The following is a 17,507-nucleotide window of genomic DNA, read 5'->3' on the forward strand; positions in this document are numbered from 1 at the left end:
CTACAGCTGGCACCTTCTTTTGCTCTGAGGGCAGGACTAAACACGTGCACGTTTCGCTCCTCACTCAAAAGTTTTCACGCAATCTCCGCAGAGTCTTTAACAAGGAAATATGAACTTAGTTTATGATCTGATGCTCATGACAGCCGTTGATAAATTACACTGTAGAGTTAATTTGTGTTATGGGTTTTTTTCTGATACACTGACACTTCTACAAAGTTAATTCATTTAAAAAGAAAACATTACCCGAAATTTACAACTTGGTGCTGTCCTTTGACTCTATAATTTTGACACATTTATTTGCCTCACCAGCTCCATGGGTCTGAAGGACTTCTTTCGTGCCGTCTGCTGCTGTGGATGTTGTGGTACTTGCAACAAAACGAAAGAGAAAGAACCTCTTTTAAGGTAAATAATAAAATGCTACCTTCACTACTTATCTACGTAAAGTAGTACGTACAGTATTTAAATATATAACGCTTAAACACAATACAATTAATGAGTTTCTAGGTTGAACCATATTTTATGTATTGTCGTTATAATAGATAGGATTTTTTTAGTTCACAGTGTGAATCTTGGAAGTTACAGGTAGGCTGTACAGGCACTTGGGACTATGAAAAAATAAAATGTTACCGTTTGATTACGTGCAGCTGTGATAACCTGCTGTAGAACTGATGTGCAAGTTAACTTCTACAAGCGCCCATAGATTTAACAATCAACAGCTGAAAAGTCCAACACGGATTTTAAACAGCAGTATGCAAAGAATTTGGTTTAGGTCTGTTTGACCAACTTTCTTTGTTTTACCGGTTGGTTTAAATGGATTTAAATGGATGATGATGATGATGATGATGATGATGATGATGTGTTAGTAATAGTAGTCGTAGTCGTAGTAGTCGTTGTAGTCCTATTTAGTGCCAGTAGGGGGACTACACTGGCTGCCCAGTGGCAGCTGGTGCACTGGCTGACCAATGGCAGGCGGAGAAAAAATTCGGTTTAGCACCCCCTAAACAAAAGGGGATGCTAACAAAAACTGGTGTATTACATTCTAATTCAAAGGTGTATTGCCAGATAACGTTTTAAATATATGTTTCCATAGGAGTCAGTGGTAAAAAATATCTGTAGTGGTGTAACCCTTATAACCCTTCAGTGCCCAGCAATTAACATTGCTATTAGTGTGCCCTAATTTAACATTAACTTTGCTATTGGTGTCCCCTAATTTAACATTAACATTGCTATTGGTATGCCCTAAGTTACTGTTCACTTAATTAGTAAATGCCTGCAAGCAGTATCTAAAACAAGGTGGGTGGCATCATCAGAGAAAATATCATTAGCGGCGTTTACATGCACAAGTCATGAAAGTTTCCCTCACGACCTGTTTGCCGTACTTTTCAGAAAATGTGTTGATATGCAGTTCTGATTTAGGTGAAAAAATGGTCCGTGCCAATGGTGATTACTCAATTCATAGTCATTTAGGGGAGGGGATATTTAAATGTTCGTGTCTGTTTACTAAGTAGGAAAAGAACGACTCTGAATATCGTGAGAAGAGCTTCATGCGTTGCCATGAAGATAAAAACATTTAACAAGATACATGAATTCACGTCTTGTCGCCCACATACTGAATTACACCGCGCATTAGCTACTTGTTTGTCTGGTTACCTTTCCAATACACACACACACGCACGCACGCACGCACACGCACACAATTAGGTCAACAGATGTTTGATATGATGTGCTTGAATAAAACTTTTCAGTTGTATCCGATAGTTTGTCTTTCATTTTAATATTGATGGTGTTTAAAATGTACCGGCGGTTGTAGGTATGAGTGTAACCGCGGCAGTTGTAGTGTTGAAGTAGTCCAGAAATGTACAATGTGTGTGTGTGTGTGTGTGTGTGTTGTGTGTGTGTTGGGTGTGGGTGTGGGTGTGTGTTTTGTACGGCCTTTCTGCTGGAGATTAGGTGATATTAAGTCAGAAGAATGGGATCTTGACTGCAGAAACCTTGTGAGCCACAAGCACGATTCCTGCTCCAGTTTACATGGGTTTTTATAGCTATTTTTATTGTGAGAAAGTGATTGACCCTGCCATTAAAGTCGTGCTGCCAAAAGGACGTCCTTTTGCTGTTTCACGATGTATTCGCATGACAGCGTCACACAGTCATGACTATAGAGCCGATTTTCAAGTGCATGTAAACCAAGCCATTTGTTGTACCAGGCTTATGTATGTAATCTCTTTATTCTGGTTGGACTAAGGAAAGTAATGCTAATCCTTTGAAATCTTTCCAGGACCTGATTTGACTTTCATCTGGATTTCCATCAACGCAGCCCTGCCTTATGTTCTGCAACAAAATTTAAAAAAAATTAAAAAATACATTTGTATAAAAATTTTAAAAAAAGATGCCTAACATGTGGCAAATGTGATTACATAAAACAGCAGAAGAAATCAGACGACACACATCTTACACCTTTGTACATCAGTCTCTTTATCTTCCCTTGTTATATAACAAAACAAACACCACAATGCGTCTGTCCAGACCGGTTAAACAAGTTAATAATGATAGAAATAGAGATCAATCAGTCTTGAAACATTACTTTTAACTTCAAATCACGTGTGTTGAGGTCTGACACAACTGTGTTAATGGAATAATGAAGAGGTAACCAGACTGTTGGTTCTGTATATATTATGTATATATTGTTATCTTCAGAAATAACCACAGAGGTACCACGTACAGTGCAGAATCAGTGGACCTGAGCGATGATGAGTGGAACCTGTGGAGTGTCCCTCACGACTCCTCACACATGGAGTCTGATGACGACAGAGAGTTGTACAGCCTGATTGTGACAAGGAACCAGCTACAACATGACACAGAGGTAGGAGAGCTCTGTCTGCGATTCTATGTAATTCGGTTTAAACGTCATACATGGTGAATGTGGGTCTACCTTCCCTTTAAGAGAAAAAAAATAATAGCACAAAGTAAACATTTCATAAGAATGGAATTTTGAAGAATTAATTACTGTAAAAAAAAAAATGTAGGGAATGCCTTCCAATTAAGCACATTCCTCAGTGGAGAACACTAGAGGTTTTTAGCAAAATATGCTTAACATTTTTTATTTACTTGTTTATCATTGAAGGGGATATAGTGGAGACCGTTGTACATTGTACATACACTATTCTTCAACACATACTGGGGTTGTATTTGGACTCAAGATATACCAAAACTGGGCTCCCGGGTGGAGCATCCGGTAAAGGCGCTCCGCGTGGAGCGCAGGATGCACCCTATAGCCTGGAGGTCGCCGGTTTGAGTCCAGGCGATTCCACTGCCGACTGTGGACGAGAGCTCCCAATTGACCGAGCGTTGCCCGGGTGAGGAGGGCTTAGGTCGGCCAGGGTGTCCTCGGCTCACTGTGCACCAGTAACCCCTGTAGACTGGCCGGGCGCCTGCGAGCTTGCCTGTAAGCTGCCCAGAGCTGCGTTGTCCTCCGACGCTGAGGCTCTGAGGTGGCCGCATGGCGGGCCTGCAGAGTGAAAAAAACAGTCGGCTGATGGCACACGCTTCAGAGGACAGCGTGTGTTCATCTTTGCCGCTCCCAAGTCAGCGCAGGGATGGTAACGGTGAGCTGAGCCTAAAATAATACCATTGGCTATTTCAGATTGGGAGAAAAATGGGGTAAAAATCAACTGGCGATTACTAAATTTATAAAAAAATAATTTTAAAAAAGGATATGCTTATTGATGGTATCGAGCCGGAGGGCTATAACCTCCCAATGTCTCACACAGCCGGAGGGCTAACAGGCTTGCACTGCATTGTAAATTGAAATGCTATGCTGGAACAGGTAAGTAGTTCTGTTTTTTGTTATGCCATGTATTTTTTTGTGTTTTTTTTCATAGCAGACACCTGACATCACATTGGACAGCTAATCATTCAAACATTTCAATTACACGAAGCTTGTATTACTCGGATAATACAAGATTAGTTATTTAGGGTTTAATGCCTTCCCAGTTGACTTTTTTGTACCAGTTTCGGAATGAAAAATGTCCCGTTGTGTTGTAAATAATTACACAATTTCTAAACCCTTGTCAATAAAATCACACAATGGAAGTTTTTTTGTTTGGGCCAATTAGAAAACTACATATTATCCTTTCCATAGCTTAATAGTGAAAGTTGGACAACTATGTCATGCTCAGGAATTAAATATTTAGGTTTCATGTAATTTAGGTTTATGATGGATTAAAGTGGATTTGTAACCTAATGAACAGCCCTGTAGTTTACCAGAAGTGATCTCTAAATCCATTCATGTAAGCTACTTTTCCTTAGTTTATCTTCAACAGAGAATTCTGCAATGTCTGACTTTAATCTCAGCTTTATTCTTTTTGTCTATATAGATCTGCATTCCTTATTATTTTATTTTAATTGAGCTCAATTGTGTGGAGTTCACAGGGGAGCGGTGCAGTTTCTACAGTTACTGATCATGTGGCTTTTGCATTTTATTTAGATTTGCGATAATTGGGCCCCTTACAGTGAAGGCGTGTGGCAAAGCGCCCCGCCCCTGTGTGCATTTGTGTTATGTGTTGTATGTTGCGTGTGTAAATGTTGGTGTATAGATTGGTACACAGGATATAAACGGGTCTGTGTTTCACGTGTGTTTAAAAAGTGTAGATTTGTATTTAGGCACGAGGAGAGCACAAATCACTTCACGTGCTGGTTAAATGTAATATGTGAGCACGGGGTTGCACAGAATTAATTCACATGCTGGGATTCAAGTGAATAATTAATTAGTAATTGAATCCCAGCACAACAGTATATATAGAGACACGTAGCATGCAGTCGGGGTTGGTGTTCGGTGAGTGGAGAACGGGTTAGGAGACGGAGGGTATTATAAAGTAAAAGTAAAGTAAAATCGTAAAGATAAGTGTTTTCACTCACCGTGTTTGTTCGTCTGTCCTGCACCGTCTGTTTAGTGGTTAGTCGTTTTGTATATCTGTTTATTTTGGCAAGTGCCGTGTCCTGTTTTGTGCTGTTTACAACCCTTTTATTTGTTAAATAAACGCTGAGTGCAGCCATTGCACTCAGCTCATCATCACCACCGTCTCTGTCTGTGTATTCCTGCTTCTGGTCTGACGCCACCCACTCTGGCCGTCTTTGTGACACGTGGTGTCATCGTGGGATAATAGCGCCTCCAAGCGTCAGACCAGGAGAGGGGGTTTTGTGAAAAAAATAAAAAAAATAAAATAAAGCGAGGATGGGAAGAAAGAGCTGCAGGAAGCAGCAGAAGCAGCAGCAGCAACAACAACAGCTGCAGCCCTCATCCTGCATGCCGGGCTGGGAGGAGGACAGCCACAACGGGGCAGTAGCCACCCCTCTATCCCCACTGCCACCGGGTTCCCCACCGTCCCGGGAAATATGGGACTGGCTGGTGCACCCCGAGGGGAACTTCGCCAGTGACCTCCCCATGGTTATTCACGCACTGCAGATGCGAGATGGGAAACGATGGGAGGACTGGGAGCAACAGCACAACCCGGCATCCGTTCGTGACCTCACCATTGTGGTGCTGGGTTACCTAGCTGCAGACATGGGAGGGATGCCTTCCAGTGAGCAAGAGGGAGAGGAGCAGTCGCTGCCCTCTCCAGTACCTGAGCGGGAGGAGCCTGAGCGTCCACAGCCCGAGCGGGAGGAGCCTGAGCGTCCACAGCCCGAGTGGGAGGAGCCTGAGCGTCCACAGCCCGAGTGGGAGGAGCCTGAGCGTCCACAGCCCGAGTGGGAGGAGCCTGAGCGTCCACAGCCCGAGTGGGAGGAGCCTGAGCGTCCACAGCCCGAGTGGGAGGAGCCTGAGCGTCCTACGCCTGAGTGGGAGGAGTCTGAACGTCCTACGCCTGAGTGGGAGGAACCCGAACGTCCTACGCCTGAGTGGGAGGAACCCGAACGTCCTACGCCTGAGTGGGGGGAACCCGAGTGTCCACAGCCCAAAAGGGAGGAGTCGGGGCGTCCACAGCCCAAAAGGGAGGAGGTCGAGGATGATGGCTGGGAGGTTTTTTTAAAGAACCTCGCAGCAGAGTTATGCCCTGGCTGTGGGGCTTATGGGCACACGTTAGCCATATGCCCCACCCAGTATGAAGAGGAGGAACCAGCGCCCAGACGGGGGGACCGCGAGCGTCCAGCGCCCAGACGGGGGGACCGCGGGAATCCGAAGCCTGAGAGGCAGCTGTTCCCACCTTCACCAGCAGAGCAAGAATGCCTGCTGGTTTCCCCATCACAACCAGCAGAGGTAGAATGCCTGCTGGTTTCCCCAGCACAACCAGCAGAGGAAGAATGCCTGCTGGTTTCCCCAGCCCAACCAGCAGAGGAAGAATGCCTGCTGGTTTCCCCAGCACAACCAGCAGAGGAAGAATGCCTGCTGGTTTCCCCAGCACAACCAGCAGAGGAAGAATGCCTGCTGGTTTCCCCTTCAGAAGCAGAGCCGCACCAGTCCGCTGCAAGAGAGGCAGAGCAGCACCAGTCCCCTGAAAAAGGGGGAGACTACACGCTGCTCCCACCTCCATCGGCAGGAGACTACACGCTGCTCCCACCTTCACCGGCAGGAGCAGAGCAGCCGGAGCTGCCTCTGCCACTTCCAGGAGCAGAGGAGCAGGAGCTGCCTCTGCCTCCGCCACCTACATCGGCAGGAGCAGAGGAGCCGGAGCTGCCTCTGCCTCCGCCACCTACACCGGCAATAGCAAAGGAGCAGGAGCTGCCTCTGCCACTTCCAGGAGCAGAGGAGCAGGAGCTGCCTCTGCCACTTCCAGGAGCAGAGGAGCTGCCTCTGCCTCTGCCACTGCCAGAAGCAGAACAGCAGGAGCTGTCTCTGCTTCCCATACCTCCACCACGGGGAGTACGGTGGCCGGAGCCCCAGAAAGGGGAGCTGTCGGCCACGAAGAAGGGGGAGGAGGTCTGGAGACCACCAACCCCAGCAGCAGTTTCGCTGCCGGAGATCGTGGGGGAGGTCCGGAGACCTGCTCCCACTGCAGCAGTTTCGCTGCCGGAGATCGTGGGGGAGGTCCGGAGACCTGCTCCCACTGCAGCAGTTTCGCTGCCGGAGATCGTGGGGGAGGTCCGGAGACCTGCTCCCACTGCAGCAGTTTCGCTGCCGGAGATCGTGGGGGAGGTCCGGAGACCTGCTCCCACTGCAGCTTCTTCGCTGCCGGCAGTACTGTGGTCGGAGCCCCATCAAAGGGAGCTACCGGCTACAAAGAAGGGGGACGAGGTCTGGAGACCACTTTCCCCAGCAGCAGTTTCGCTGCAGGAGTTCTTGTGGCCGGAGCCCCACAGGAGGGAGCTGCCGGCTACGAAGAAGGGGGAGGTCGGGGGACCACCTGCCCCCGCAGCTTTTTCGCTGCAGGACGGGACCAACAGGCTGTCAGCCGTGCCACTACCGGCAGGGGTGCTGACAGCATGGCCAGCCATGGGCCCACTGAAGCCTCCCTTCCCAGCCCGAGACTTTGTCCTGGACTGCTGGATTTTTAAGGGGGGAGGTGGCCGTTGAGGCCATGTGTGCTGCGCACAAGGGGGGGTATATGTGGCAAAGCGCCCCGCCCCTGTGTGCATTTGTGTTATGTGTTGTATGTTGCGTGTGTAAATGTTGGTGTATAGATTGGTACACAGGATATAAACGGGTCTGTGTTTCACGTGTGTTTAAAAAGTGTAGATTTGTATTTAGGCACGAGGAGAGCACAAATCACTTCACGTGCTGGTTAAATGTAATATGTGAGCACGGGGTTGCACAGAATTAATTCACATGCTGGGATTCAAGTGAATAATTAATTAGTAATTGAATCCCAGCACAACAGTATATATAGAGACACGTAGCATGCAGTCGGGGTTGGTGTTCGGTGAGTGGAGAACGGGTTAGGAGACGGAGGGTATTATAAAGTAAAAGTAAAGTAAAATCGTAAAGATAAGTGTTTTCACTCACCGTGTTTGTTCGTCTGTCCTGCACCGTCTGTTTAGTGGTTAGTCGTTTTGTATATCTGTTTATTTTGGCAAGTGCCGTGTCCTGTTTTTTGTGTTTTGTTACAAACGTTTATTTTCTGTCTGTTTATTCATTAAATGCTGAGCGAAAGCATTCGCTCAGCTCCACCAAACTCCACATCTCTCTGTCGTTTGTGTTCCTGTCTTCTGGTCTGACGTCACCCACTCAGCCATTCTTGTCACAAGGCATTAAAAACAAATTCTCTCTTACTTGAATGAAAACCATTTGCAGTTCCGAACATTAAAAAAAGCTAACATCTATAAGAAACATACTCATGTAGACAAACATTTCAGCTTGTGCCTTCTTCAGGGTACATTTAGAAAAGATAAAAATGTCATGTTTTAAACATATTTTATATAAGACAAATCCATGTGCTATAATTAAAGTGAACAGTATTGAAGAACGAGAATAAGAGACCCCTTAATGTAATTCAAGCTGTACATACCTGATAATGAAATATTATCCAAAGGTGGGAAAGTATCTCAGAAGTGGTAATGCCCCCATATGCTGTTCATAAGATAACATTGTTCTGTATGAATGCTGCTGATCAATTGCTCCATTGTTTTTTCCTTTATGGATATAGTGACCATATGGCAACAGTTCTTTATTCAATAGGTTTGTTCAATGTTTGTAATGTTAAAGGGTTTAATACATTTTCCCTGTCCTTTTTTACAGGAGTGGGCGAAACTTAATTACGACATTCACACCCTGCGGCAAACCCGTCGAGAGGTGAGAGGCAGATGGAGAAATATTTTAGAAAAATTAGGTAAATACAATTTGGGCTAAAATATATGATATTTCAACTTTCTTCTTTAACTGTGTTTTTTTTCTTTTTTACTTGTCACTATCCATGACTGTTATCTTTCTACATTTTCTCTCTGTGTACCGTGTTACACAATGAACAATTATGTCAAGCTCACACTCTTGTATGCAGCAAGCCCAAGCATGCACAAAAGTCAAGGACAGAAATCTGCCTACCCAGCGTTTACACTGACTCCACCTTAACCGTCCATGGTAAATATAAGAAGGGTTGTATTGGTCATGAAGACAGATATTACTTAAAATGTACATCTATAGGGCTTTATACACATGTATGGCAAATCAGCAGATTAATCCATATTCAGTATTGTTTCAGAATTGAAAAAAAGCAGGATTAGCAGCACATTTTAAAATGCTGAAACCAATAAAGATTGTACTAATTGTGCTGTAGGTGCAGTCTAGTAACAATCAGCTCTTCAAGTTCAGAGCCATGCAGAGTAAAATCTGCAGCTGCATAATGTATAAAGAAAAAAAGACTATTTTGTGTGCCTCAAAGTTGTTCCTTGATAGCTTTATTTCATTTCAAGTGTTTTATTACAATTTGCCCTTGCCCTTTCTTCAAAGGAGCCTAGTTAGTTCCTGTCATTTGATTGCAATTAATGAATGTCTGTTTTTAGTGAAGCTTCAGAAATACCGTGCTCTAGGTAAGATAGAAGTTTATTTCTGCTGATGGTTTTTCCTTTGGTGGTTCAGGGTTTCAGAAAGAAGTGGATTCCTTGCTGCTGGTTAGCAAATCGAGTATATTGAGTGACTCTGAAAACCTCAGTGAAGCAAAGGAGGTTTTGTTAAAACTGTCAGAAGAGACCAGCTTATTTCCAAATGGTTTTGGAGTACAGGAAAGGTATCTTTTTGTACTGGTGAGATCAATTTTATTTTATTTTTCAAATGTTATGTATGATAAAAGGTACAACAGGAAGATAACAGGTGTGCAATATTTAACTTGCCCTTTTAGAGCTTTGTTAGAAAAATTGCAACATTTGGCCACATGATGGCACTGTGTGTTAAATTAAAATCTCAGTGAAATAATCCATAATTGCAAAATCCTAATTGAATAGAATTTGCATTAAAAAAATAAACATTAAAACTTCACTTTTCCATTTCAAGAAGACATTCAATAAGTGATGTGTTTTGTATTTTTCAATTCATGTGTTGATCTCATTAACATGTCAAAATGTTATGTTTATTTTCATGAAAGGATCGTCTTGTATCCCTGGACGGTGCTGAAGAATTTTTCAAAATGGCAAAAAATATATATCCGAAGAACTCTGAATAAAATGTACAAATGTGCAGCCCACCGTGCTAACAGACATTTGCTTGATATTATTCTGAACACGGAGAGACTATCAAAGGGATCTTTTTATTCTTGCCAACAGATCTGCCAGTTGGAATTTCAGGAAGTCTCTGAACTGTACACAACTATTACAGTCTCTAACCCACTATGCAAGCTGCACAGTGCGTTCCAATAAAACCTGTGGAAAATAACAGAAAAAATGGCTAAATACATATGTTAGTTATACTGTATTGAGTATGAATGGTAAGTTTTTAAATGTAGTGGTTAGACCATCTATATGAACACATATTCATTATTGTATTATATAAATACAGCAAGAAAAGCGTTTATCAAATATTTACAAATCATGACAACAGTTCTTTATTTTTAAGAAAAGGCAATAAGGGATCAACAATGTAAGATAGAAATACAGTAACCTATTCTCAAAACAAGTATTCATATCAAAAGCTACTTAAGGTGGTTCACTACAGTTTGACATTTATGAAAATGTAATAACTGAAAATTCATTCATTAAATTAATATAAAAGTAAGCAAGTAATAGGGAGGTCCCCATGCTTGTGTGATTTCCATTATATTTACTGTTCTTTTAAATTGTACATATGTTATCAATCTGGTTTATGCTGAGTAAAATTAGTTTTACATGCAACTTTAGTCAATATTTATTGTTATAGCATGTTACATACACTAGGTGACATTGCAGGTGTAGGTTTTGGTCCAAAATGAATTAGTGAATTGATTAACCCATTGAGACTGCCACAAGAGCTGCACTCTGATATTTCACCAGTATCAGTCAAATTAAAATAACTACAGGAATTGTATTGTGTTGATTAAAAAACGTGCTCAGCTGGGTCAGCAAAGTTAATGTTGGTTTTGTTTCGCATAAATATTTCATCTGTAAAAGTTATTTTCTCTTCCTGTCACATTGCTACTGGTGGTTTGTTCCCAATGACTGCAGGAAATACTACGTCACAAGTGCATTTTCATTTCCTGTCACATGACTTTCGTTGTTTTATTTCAGTGTTATTTTTTAAAGGGGTTTGAGTCTTAAATGATTCTTTGGTAAGTATTCTTAACTCATAAAAAGGCGTCTAAATGAAATATTCTTAATATGGGTACAGAAAATATGGTAGTTTGTGCAAGTGTTTGGAATGACCCTTTCAGTACTTTCAGAATAAAATTGGGCTAATATGTGCAGTAGTTGTGTTGGGTATATTTGCTCGGTATATTTTCTGCCATTCTAAAATGCATTCATTTGCTATTTTGTAGACCTCTTTGTTGTGTTTTTATTGTATTTAGTGATGTTAATAAGCACCCTTTGCAGGGAAATGACCAGATGGAATATTAAAGTACAGCTGTAGAATATTATCCACCAATAGAATATTAAAATAACCCCAATGTGTCAACAATAAGGACTGTTTATTAGCATGCACAGCATGCTGATTAACAGAGTTCTGTTGCACAAGAAAAATCATATCTGATAAAAAGCTGACATAAAGAACTTCTCTAAACAGCTGTATTCAAACATGGGTCTGGGGGGACTTTATCCAGCTTTGTGGTGCAATTCAGACCCCTCTACTTTAAGTAATGGGCTCTATTTTCTATTCACTGCACTGTAATGTGCACGGAATGTGGTATTTAATTATCTTATAATCACACTTTCTCTAATTACAGCTGTATCATATTTTCCATTTACCACATAAACTACATTCATTTTCATATTGCAAGTCCCTTAAACTGGGTTAGTGAAGGAGCCTTTTCAACACAGCCGAATAAGGGAACGTGGATAATCCAGCCAAATGTGTGTTCTCAGAATTATTGTATGTGTTCATCCTGGCATAAGGCTGTCCTCTTATTCATGCTCTGCCAAGAATAATACAGGTTTGCTGTGAGACCTGAGTGAACTTATGACACTGGAATATCCATCAATCTAGAATGACACTACTTTGCTTAGCAATTAAACATAAACAACTTTACACAATGTAATTATGCTTGAAGGTTTGATCTGTGTGCAGAGAGTTATATTACCTTGGTTTATTAGTCAAAGTCTACCAGGAGTCTCATTGATCAATTGCCACCAAGAACATGCAATCAGTGTGTGTTAAGCAGATTGCTTTATTGTCCATGGCATGGCTAAAGCCCATTTGCAGTGAATAACTTTAGACGATCTATTGAATGGTTCACCTAGTGCCTTACAACTTTTAAATGGTCTTAGTAATAGTTAGGCACAGCACTCCCAAGTCTCCTAGAAAGAAGTTTCAGAGGTTTTCAATTTGGGGCCATTCAAAATACATTAAGTTATTTATGCATGCAGTAACTTCAAAATACCACAATAAGGCAGAAGACACACATCTCTGAATATACAGTTCCACTCCTTAACAGGAAGAGAATCAGACTCAACACAAACAATTGTTTCACATCTAGTAACTATGTACTGTACAAGGTGTCAGCAGCATTTAGTGAAGTATGTTTTTCATAAAGTGCACAACTACTTGGAGAACTGTAAGCCTACTGTAGGTCTACATCGTACATACTTTAATCATACATGACTGTGCTAAAACCTTTCTAATTGGCTATATGTTTATTTTTTTAAATACTGTTACAAAACTGTAAGATATAATAACTGTAATAGTTTAATTTCTCAAAAATATAGTATGTACTGCATGTTTTATAAAGAAAAAATATTATATTGCATTTGGGTTATGGAAAAAAATAATATTATATTTGTGTGGTAGACCAGGCTTTAGTTTTGATTTGATCAACTGTCGGGATTAGACAGCTCATTTTTGGAGCATTTTACAGCACTGGAAAACACCCAGCATCAACCATCTATCCTGTGTTATCCCAGGTGGGATCACTTTTACTGTAAAATGCTCTACAAACACAAAAGCTGTGTCTAACCAAAGCAGCATATAGGTTGATCAGTTCAACCCTATAGCTTCCTCACTAAGAGGGATATGTTGGCAATAAAACATTTTATCACCCAGGACACCTGCCATGACATGACTTCTGTTTTTTTGACAGCACTAGGTATAGTGCACGAATCATCTTTCTCCAATTTATTTCATTGCTTAGAACATTTGGGAACACGTAGAGCACTATGACTGAAAATCTGAGAGTCACAAGGGACCTCAGGCAAAGCATTCTGTAGCACTTAAGTGTATGCGACAGGATAATTGAGCTTTTATAAAGACCACTGTTGGATTCCTTGAGTATCACAAGGTGAGAAAACACTTTAGGAAGGTTGTTTGATATATATATATATATATATATATATATATATATATATATATATATATATATATATATATATATGTATATATATATATATATATATGTATATATATATATATATATATATATATATATATATATATATATATATATATATAACACAAGTAACTTTTTTCAAAATCAGTTTACATTTATATCCCTGTTTACATTAATTCTCTAGGCATGAGATGTGATGTCACTGCGCCCAGGGCACATCTGCTCCTTATATCAACAGTTGTGTGTGGTGGCGTGCGGTGATGTCACTTAAGGGAAACTTGCTGAACTCTGTAATCTTCAAAATAATTAGTTATTTGGGTGTTTGTTTAAGACAACCAGCATATGACTCAAAGCTTTTTTTTTATGATTTTAAAAAGTAAGCCTCAAGTTCTTAATCTTGAATTTGAATTGTGCTTTTTTAATCCTGTTCTACAGTGAAGCTGTAGAACAGATGTTTGAATCAGGGTCCAGGATTAAAAGTAGGGAACATCTATTACTGCTGTTTGTGTCCATAACAATGACAGGCTGCATTATTAACCTTGATAATGAAAGAAGATACAAAGTTAGAGATTAAAACAAAATTCCATTTTATGCCCATGTCAAATCATACTCTGCCTTTTCTTTTCTGATAATGTCCCTTTCCCTCTTGGTGCCCTCCTTTTGCCTATGCTATAGTTAGTGCTTTTTCTTGAATGCTCTCTGTAAAATGTAGGGCACATGGTAATTTTGGTAATTGTATGGGTTTTTAAAATTTGTATACAGTATAATACATTTAAAAAATAGATATCCACGTACAGATACAGCACCATACCTATTACAGATCTCAGGGATGCCAATTATGAATAGCCCTATCACTTTTATTGAAGCAGCCTCCAGGAAATGAACAAGAAAAAGCTGTTCAAATCTGTTTTTCCAGCTTGGCGCTTTGTGGTTTAAAACCTAACATAGGTTTTAATATCCCTAAGGTGGCCTGTCTGTATTTTGGGGAACCAGCTCCATTGCACAGTTGGAGAACGAATTAGAAGCAACCCATAATGAGATGACCTTTTAACATTCATCTGCTTTACTTATAAAAAAGGAAGTTGCAAAACCCCATTAGTCTGAAAGTACAAACCTAGTAGTTTAATGAGGTTAAGGCTGACAAGACACAGATGTCTGAAATGGCAGGGGAGTTCATGAAAGGTAAATATTGGCTAACTCTCTTTAGCCATTTCTCCAATGACCAAATATTTTCCTTGTCTGTAGACAGCACTCTTTAAGGAAAAAGGTGACACAGTAATATACAGTTTTGTACAACAGACTGATTAATTGTGGCAGGTGTAAGTCACATTTTCTTGAGTCTTTACTCTGTTCCACTGAGTCACAGCTTTATGAGATACACCCTGCTGACAAACAACATACCAGTAGTCTGTAATGCCCTATAATGTTATTTTTAATACATGCTAACATCTTGTCCTTCATGCAAGTATAAGGAATTGCCCTTTCAGTATTCTGAATACAATTTGCCTAATGCATTTTACAATGTTACTATTCCAAAATGATTATTCCAAACAAATAAAGTTAAGTAAGGTTTTTAGTGTTTGTTTTTAAATAAAGCAGTTTCAAGTGGCAGGGCATCATCATTTTTTTTTTTAGAAATACCGTATTCCTTTGAATTTAAGACGCACCTTTTGAACAATTTTTTGCTTCTCAAAAATAACCTGCGTTTTTAAATTCAAGTACAGTATAGTGATGTGTTTATTAAAATCACCAACAAAAGACATGACTACCCGAGTACACAAACAGCAACATGACTGACTGCCAAGAAAAGACAACAAAGACGTCTGCCCGAATGCACAAGAAGCAATGTGACACTGCTGAGAAAAGACAAACCAAGCTTCCCAAGGAATTCCAAGAAAAACGTTTACAATTTCAGCATTTTTAACAAGCAGTACCAGCTTGGACAGATCGGAAATGCTGATCAGGCCCCCATGTTTTTTGACTTTCAAGTAATTCACAAATTCACAAATTGGGAGAAAAACAGGTGTGAGTAATCTCCATATGCGTATGTTATGTTCTGTTAGTTGGTATTGTGCATACTGTTTTGACTTGTGTTCACAATGGAACAATGCTGTTGTGGTTTTGGGTTACATGTTGTCTGATGCTGTGGAGTATTGTGTCGTGCTTGCTGTTGCCAGGATGTGTGATGCCGTAAGTGAGTGGTGGTGTTTGTACGACAGAGACGCCATCTTAAGTATTGTACAGTACATAGCACAATAAACAAACGCCTTGATTAATCTACACTGTTTTGTACGATTCAATAGCGTAATTGAGGTTGAATCTTTGTAAATGCATATTTATTTGATGTTTTATTTTTTCCTCAAATTGAGGGTGGTCAATTTGGGCTTAATCTTAAATTCGAGGATGTCTTAAATTTGAATACGGTAATCCGTAACGTCTAAGAATTTTACAAGGTAAAAAAAGAAATTAAAGTATTTTGGAGGTACCCTTAAAACTTATTTACAGACGTGCTCAAATTTGTTGGTACCCCTCCACAAAAAACGAAGAATGCACAATTTTCTCTGAAATAACTTGAAACTGACAAAAGTAATTGGCATCCACCATTGTTTATTCCATATTTAATATAAATCAGACTTTGCTTTTGATTTTTTATTCAACATAATATTGTAAATAAGAAAACAAATGAAAATGGCATGGACAAAAATGATGGGACCGCTAACCTAATATTTTGTTGCACAACCTTTAGAGGCAATCACTGCAATCAAATGTTTTCTGTAGCTCTCAATGAGACTTCTGCACCTGTTAACAGGTAGTTTGGCCCACTCTTCCTGAGCAAACTGCTCCAGCTGTCTCAGGTTTGATGGGTGCCTTCTCCAGACTGCAAGTTTCAGCTCTTTCCATAGATGTTCGATAGGATTCAGATCAGGACTCATAGAATGCCACTTCAGAATAGTCCAATGTTTTATTCTTATCCATTCTTGGGTGCTTTTAGCTGTGTGTTTTGGGTCATTATCCTGTTGGAGGACCCATGACCTGCGACTGAGACAGAGCTTTCTGACACTGGGCAGTACGTTTCGCTCCAGAATGCCTTGATAGTCTTGAGATTTCATTGTGCCCTGCACAGATTCAAGGCACCCTGTGCCAGGCGCAGCAAAGTAGCCCCAAAACATAACCGAGCCTCCTCCATGTTTCACTGTAGGTATGGTGTTCTTTTCTTTGAAAGCTTCATTTTTTCGTCTGTGAACATAGAGCTGATGTGACTTGCCAAAAAGCTCCAGTTTTGACTCATCTGTCCAAAGGACATTCTTCCAGAAGGATTGTGGCTTGTCAATATGCATTTTAGCAAATTCCAGTCTGGCTTTTTTATGTTTTTCTTTCAAAAGTGGAGTCCTCCTGGGTCTTCTTCCATGGAGCCCACTTTCGCTCAAAAAGCGACGGATGGTGCGATCAGAAACTGACGTACCTTCACCTTGGAGTTCAGCTCGTATCTCTTTGGCAGTTATCCTTGGTTCTTTTTCTATCATTTGCACTATCCTTCGATTTTCCTCTTGCGGCCGCGCCTAGTGAGGTTGGCTACAGTTCCATGGACCTTAAACTTCTTAATAATATTTGCAACTGTTGTCACAGGAACATCAAGCTGCTTGGAGATGGTCTTGTAGCCTTTACCTTTACCATATTATTTTCTTTCTGATCTCCTCAGACAACTCTCTCCTTTGCTTTCTCTGGTCCATGTTCAGTGTGGTGCACACAAAGATACCAAACAGCACAGTGACTACTTTTCTCCATTTAAATAGGCTGAATGACTGATTACAAGATTGGAGACATGTGTGATACTAATTAAAGAAACTAATTAGTTTGAAATATCACTATAATCCAATTATTTATTATCTTTTCTAAGGGGTACCAACAAATGTGTCCAGGCCATTTTAGAATATCTTTGTAGAATAAGCAATAATTCATCTCTTTTCACAGCTTCTTTGCTTTATTCTATGACATACCAAAGGCATGCAAGTATACATGATAAAATAGCTTTTAATTTCATCACTTTTCAGGAGGAATGAAGCATTACTTCAATGAGCTGTAAGGGTACCAACAAATTTGAGCACGTCTGTATAATATGAATGATTTAAACTTCTT

At 40.6% G+C, this 17,507-nt stretch overlaps 1 protein-coding gene across 1 annotated transcript; it reads left to right on the forward strand.

The window, feature by feature from the left end:
* Positions 1-100: 100 nt before the first annotated feature.
* Positions 101-11,395, forward strand: LOC117400193 (melanoregulin-like). The gene is made up of 5 exons (XM_033999740.3): positions 101-402; positions 2,695-2,860; positions 8,669-8,759; positions 9,506-9,669; positions 10,008-11,395. Exons 1-5 carry the CDS (start codon positions 314-316, stop codon positions 10,083-10,085), a joined length of 588 nt encoding a protein of 195 aa, XP_033855631.1. The 5' UTR covers positions 101-313; the 3' UTR covers positions 10,086-11,395.
* The last annotated feature ends 6,112 nt before the right edge of the window (positions 11,396-17,507 follow it).

The sequence above is a fragment of the Acipenser ruthenus genome, chromosome 10, assembly GCF_902713425.1.
Source record: "Acipenser ruthenus chromosome 10, fAciRut3.2 maternal haplotype, whole genome shotgun sequence".
In the NCBI taxonomy this organism is placed as follows: Eukaryota; Metazoa; Chordata; class Actinopteri; order Acipenseriformes; family Acipenseridae; genus Acipenser; species Acipenser ruthenus.

Bases quoted from the DNA above. Each gene is read 5' to 3' on its own strand.
- LOC117400193 (XM_033999740.3), top strand. From the start codon at position 314: ATGGGTCTGAAGGACTTCTTTCGTGCCGTCTGCTGCTGTGGATGTTGT. The intron at 2,861-8,668 runs GTAGGAGAGCTC...CCTTTTTTACAG, and splicing joins AGCTACAACATGACACAGAG to GAGTGGGCGAAACTTAATTA. The intron at 9,670-10,007 runs GTGAGATCAATT...TTTTCATGAAAG, and splicing joins AAAGGTATCTTTTTGTACTG to GATCGTCTTGTATCCCTGGA.